At 30.2% G+C, this 5,599-nt stretch overlaps 1 protein-coding gene across 1 annotated transcript in view; it reads left to right on the top strand.

The window, feature by feature from the left end:
- The first annotated feature begins 4,410 nt into the window (after positions 1 to 4,410).
- The window catches only part of LOC113388540 (golgin subfamily A member 4-like), an 8,632-nt gene continuing 7,443 nt past the window's right edge, over positions 4,411 to 5,599 (top strand). Inside the window, exon 1 of the mRNA XM_026625911.1 lies at positions 4,411 to 4,414. Within this exon, the coding sequence (XP_026481696.1) occupies positions 4,411 to 4,414 (4 nt within the window). The remainder of the gene's footprint in view (positions 4,415 to 5,599) is intronic.

Genomic DNA, 5,599 nt, shown 5'->3' with positions numbered 1-5,599 from the left:
GTAGGGAATAACGTTGCATCTGAAAAAAAATAGAAAAAAAAACTCTTTTACATTTGTAATAGCAATTAAAATTTAACGAGTCTTATGAGCTGTTGTGCTGACTTCAAACAACATGGTTTTTCACAGATGGCAACCCAAATGGTTGTCCTACTTCTATGTGATCAAGTTATTATTACTAATTTTTTAATATGCAACGTCTATTTTCACTTGAAAACATGTTGCGTCCTATATTTTCAAGTAAAAACCGAAGTCACTACTGCTTGACATCATACTGTCTAAAGCGGGCATCGAACTTTAATACAAGTCGATAGCTTTAACTACTAAGCCACGGGTAAGTTCTATTAATAGTAATTAAGTTACCGTACGGCAAGTTATAGTAATCGCAAAAAAATCGAAAATGAAAATTTATATATATCTTTACGTTACAGAACCTTCTGAACATTTTGGCATACCTTAGAAAAAATGGATGTACGTGTGTGTGTATGTGTGCGTGTGTGTGTGTGTGTTCGGATACAAATTTTCGTCGACGATTTCGGTAACCAGGATGAAGCGATTTGAATAATTCAAAAAACATTCGATTCGTATTGATAAGGAGACGTTTTGATTAGTTTTTGGCGAAGGCAGGTCTAGCCATTTTGGAAATATGGGGCAAAAAGTGCCAAAAACGGTAACTTAGTTTTTAAAAGAACGGAGCGTTCAATTTAAATAATCCAGGAAACATTTTATTTGTATTTACTAAATGAAGAACTGTTTAAATTTTTGGAAAGGAAGGTGCAACGACTTCGGAGACATTTAGACATATGTACATCAAATTATCAGATATTTTATAGAGATTTTAACAATAAGTATAAATTTTGTTTACATTCCTATGGGTTCCGTACCAATGTTTATCCGTTAGACGGCGACGCGGCGCTTACGCGCTTCGATATTTCATCTTTATGCAATTAAAGCAGTACGATTGCTTTAAAAAAAATTTCCAAAATATTTCAAAATAAATAATTCTTCAAAAAGTCTTTTTTTTTTTAAAAAAAAGTAAATTTTTGTCAAAAATTTATAGTTTCTCAAAAATCTTTTTTTTTTCAGAGTAAATTTGTTTCAAAAATGTTAATTTTCTTTAAATAAAAATATTTTTTGGTACAGAAAGTTCCAGCAATTTGTCTTATGACAAATAAAATTCAATTTATTTCAAATTTTCGAAAATATAAACGTCTGTGTGTCTTCTAGGTTACGTAACTGCCATATTCGAAGTTGCATCTGTTACGTTATATTAACGTTTCAATTACTTTTTGTGGTTTACTGGGTATATATAATTTCTTTAGACTTTACCTTTTGACTAAGCGAAATGTCTGCATAATCAATCGGCACTTGATGGAGGAGACTTCCAGTTGTTTCCATCTAAATTTAGAAAATTAATGGATTTTTAATTACTGCTTTAATGATTATTTAATTTGAAAGGATATTAAATTGTGCTTTATACTAATTAAGTAATTGCAAAGTTTCATTTAAGTGACGTGATTCAGAATAATTATTCTGTAGTCTATTAGATGTTTTCTTTCCTTTACCTCTCTGCTAATTTTGTTACAATCATAAACAGTCCAAACAATTTTGCCTCCATGCAAAATTATCCACAAAAGCGTATAAAGGACAAAAGATATGTCCTGCTGGGTCCTGTTCGAAATCATCCTATAGGTATTATAAGCCTGCAAAATAAATTCATCAAAATCTGAACATAATTTTAATATAATAATATTATCTTTACCTACCTGTATATTTAATATGGTGAAAGAAGAACCCACAGTGACCAGAATTACAATTGCATTCCTGGCATTAATTTCTTTGGCATTTTCGCATAATTTTGCATGCAGGCCTAATAAAATGTCTAATTTGTGCACCAGTAGACATTTAGAGTCTGCAGTCGATGTGTAATGATTGTGCGATAAGAGTTTTTGGTTAGCTTTGAAAGCTAAAACATAAATTAAACTGTGGGAATCAATTATGGTAATTTTTAATACATTTTTATAAAACATAGAAATATCTTTTTATAAATTTATATATTTCTATACTAGAGTTGTGAGTTTGAAATCTTTCAGCCCATGAAATCTTACACAAATCCATGAAGGTATGAACATATTCGTATTCCACCACAACTAGATAAGAGTCATCTGGCATAATCATCGAAGTTAGTAAAACAATATACGAACTTTTCGATGGAAAAAAAACAACACGCAATCCAGATCGAGTTCCAAAATCTTAAGCATCAAAAGACGATTTTGTGAGTTAAAGGACAAGGAGAGGTTGAATTTCGATTTCAGTGAACTTTCTAGTGTCAGCCATAACCCGTCATCTGGATATACAGAATAGTATGCCAACGGAAGTCCGGTGTATGGCAAAATCAAAACTATACAAAATGTCATAACTTGAATATTTGTTTCTATCCAAACTCATGGCCTCTTTGATTTGCACAAATAATAAAAGAATAAAAAAAACTGATTTTGTGTACTGCAATTATACCTAAAGAGTGTCTGGTCCTTGGTCCTGCTAAACTTTTAGGAGTTATCGAATAGATTTGGTTCGATATTGTATCAATAGTGTTGCCTATGGATTTTAAATTTGAAGATGGTCCTTTGTTATCACCACCTGGGTGATAGATGATTATTTTAAAATTAAAAATTATTATTATTTTAAATTTTAAAATCAGAAGATTAAAGTGCATAAAGACTATTTCTACCTGGTAATTTTAGTGCAGTACTATTTGCACTCGTCTCACTGTCATCATTACTGTTTTGGCTTAAATTTTTAATCAATCCATTCACGCAACGAAGTTGTGCTTCTGTTAAACTTAGTTGTAAGGTGAATACACTTATTGATATACAACTTATCTAAAAAAGAAATAGATCCATCTAAATTTATATTTTCATGATAAAAATTAAGTTACAATAACATACAAGAAGTTTGGAAACCAATAAGTTATAACAAGCGTTCAACGTTGATGTTACGTAAATGTTGCAAACAACATGGCAATTTCAATTAAGTGATTGTTGGTGTATGGCATCGTGCCTTAAGGTAAATTGTTGGAAAAGCTAGTATATATATTTAAAAAAATATGTTAAAATTACGTAACAAATATTCAAATTTTTGCTGTGTGTCTATCTAACATGGTTGGTACAAAATTTTGTGACGTCAATGTTACATAAAAATCACAGTTTGAATTGGATTGGAGACTAGGTGTAAGTGGTATTTTGCATAGAGGCAAGTTAGTGAACTTCCTGATATGTTCTAGTAATCCACTTATGCGATAAGAATTGAAATTCAACTTTATCATTTAAATTTTCTAAAAAAATATGGATGCTTTCCATGTTGTCCCAAACCTAACACAACGCTTTCTCATACATTTTTACTTAGGCTCCGATATGCATGGTAAGCGTTATTTCAATATTTTTAAATACATATCTGTTTTATTAAAAAAACTATGTGTGAGTGGTATGGAATTTTGCCTTAAGGCCATAAGAATTTAGATTTAAAATTATAATTATACTATTTTACTAATAAATACATATGCAACAAATTTGGCTGTGTGTTATTTGACGTGGCTGGAACAGAAGTTATAGGTATTTAAGGCTACGTAATACAAACGTATATATTGTTACGTCAATGGTACATAAAAATTACAGTTTAAGTTGAATTAATAAAGTGATGAATAGTGTCTTCTGATGCACGAAAAATGTATCTAATTTTATTATGTTTATAGTTTCAAAGATCATAATTTTTCAAAGAGACTACACACATAAAATTAAAAAGATACTTGATAAACTAAACTGGGACCTCGGTGTCTTCTACGTAAAGTTTAACACATGGCTAACGTTTTTGTTACTTATTCAATGAAGAGTTTTCAACAATTGTTTTAATACTTATTACTCACCACATTTGGTAGTACATAAGTTATGCTGGATGTCACACATTGTCTTAAATTACAGTCGTTATAAAATGCATCCACTGTTATTGTAGCACCAAAAAATATTAGAAGAATTGCAGCATTCCATAAGCTATTCTTATTGCTTTTTTCTGATCGATTCCACTACCTAGCTCCTGAAAAAATTTAATATAAAGGACAATGAAGAAATAAATTCCTAGTCGATCAATTTAGTAGATTTAGTAGATTTTCTTCACCTGTAAGCTTTTCTCAGCATTTTCCAAAGAATGCACAATTTTTGAAGATGTTTTTTTGAATATGGCTGATAAAATCATTATCAAGAAAACTAAAAGACAACTGCAGGCATACTCGAATATGTATAAAATGGTCTGCACATTTGATAGACTTTCAGTGTCGAAATCTACATGTTGTCTGAAAGGAGAAGATATCGATTAGTAAAAACCATTTTCGAACCAAAATTATGTTATATAAAATATACAATGAGTAGGTGCAAAAATATTTAAGGAAAATATTGAGGATGATATAAGAGGATTTTTATGGAAATTTATTGGATTTTTTGGGCCAGACATATAAATAAGACAGTCAGAGCTTGTGTTTTGATATAGGACGATGTCGGTTATATGTGTGTAAAAAAAAAATAAAATCATTTTCGACCATCAGACAACTTTCTTTGCATCTCCGAAACTGCTGGAATGTCTCGCTGTCAATACGAATCGAATGTTTTTCGAATATTCGTTTTCTGCACTTTTTGCTCCTTATCTCCGTAATGGGTGAACGTGCCTTTGCCAAAAACTAATCAGCACATCTCCTCATCGGATGGAATCGAATGTTTTTTGAATAATTCAAATCGGTTGATCAGTGGGCCCGAAATTGTGGACGAGAAATTGTATCTACACATACATACATACACACACACATCTATTATTTCTAAGGTATGCCAAAATGTTCAGGAGGTCTTGAAACGTTAAGCTTTTTATAAGTAAAATAGTTTGTTAACGATTGTTGGACAATTAAGTTAAAAAAGTAAATTTTACAAGAAATAATTTAAACTATTGGTGTATGGCATCGTCCTTAAGCGATCGACGAAAAATTGTATCCACACATACACACACATCAATTTTTTCTAAAGTATGCCAAAAAGTTCAGGAGATCTTGAAACGTAAAGTTTTTCATAAGTAAGTAATTTCATAATTTTCGATCACTGTACGATTAAATAAAAACAGCAAATTTTACAAGGAATAAATAAAATTAATATTTTTTTTTCTTACTTGTAAGACATCCTGACGACCAGAAATAGAACTGCAAAAAAATATAACAGTTGTATAACATCAGCACTTCTTTTGCAAGTTTTTGTTCTTTTATTCTCAGGGCCTTCAACATACCATGGTATGGCACAGAAGACCTTTGCCAGAAATGTTAAGGGTTTTTATATAATAGAACAGACGTGTGAAGGGCATTTTATGAAAACTAAGTAAACATTTTTCACATAATAATACATTTACATATAATTTAAGATTTTATAGGTCTGACAACATTATAATTATCATATTTAAATCTCACCAACAGATTCTATTAAACACTACTTTTCTATGATTATTCTTATATTCGAAAACGTTTTCCAAATTTTAAATTTTTTATTTTTAACTAAAATGAATAAACACATTTTTA

Source organism: Ctenocephalides felis, unplaced genomic scaffold (assembly GCF_003426905.1).
Source record: "Ctenocephalides felis isolate EL2017-DRISC unplaced genomic scaffold, ASM342690v1 CF-g0.4_SCAFFOLD_03572, whole genome shotgun sequence".
Taxonomy (NCBI): Eukaryota; Metazoa; Arthropoda; class Insecta; order Siphonaptera; family Pulicidae; genus Ctenocephalides; species Ctenocephalides felis.
This window is presented reverse-complemented; position numbering and strand designations above follow the sequence as displayed.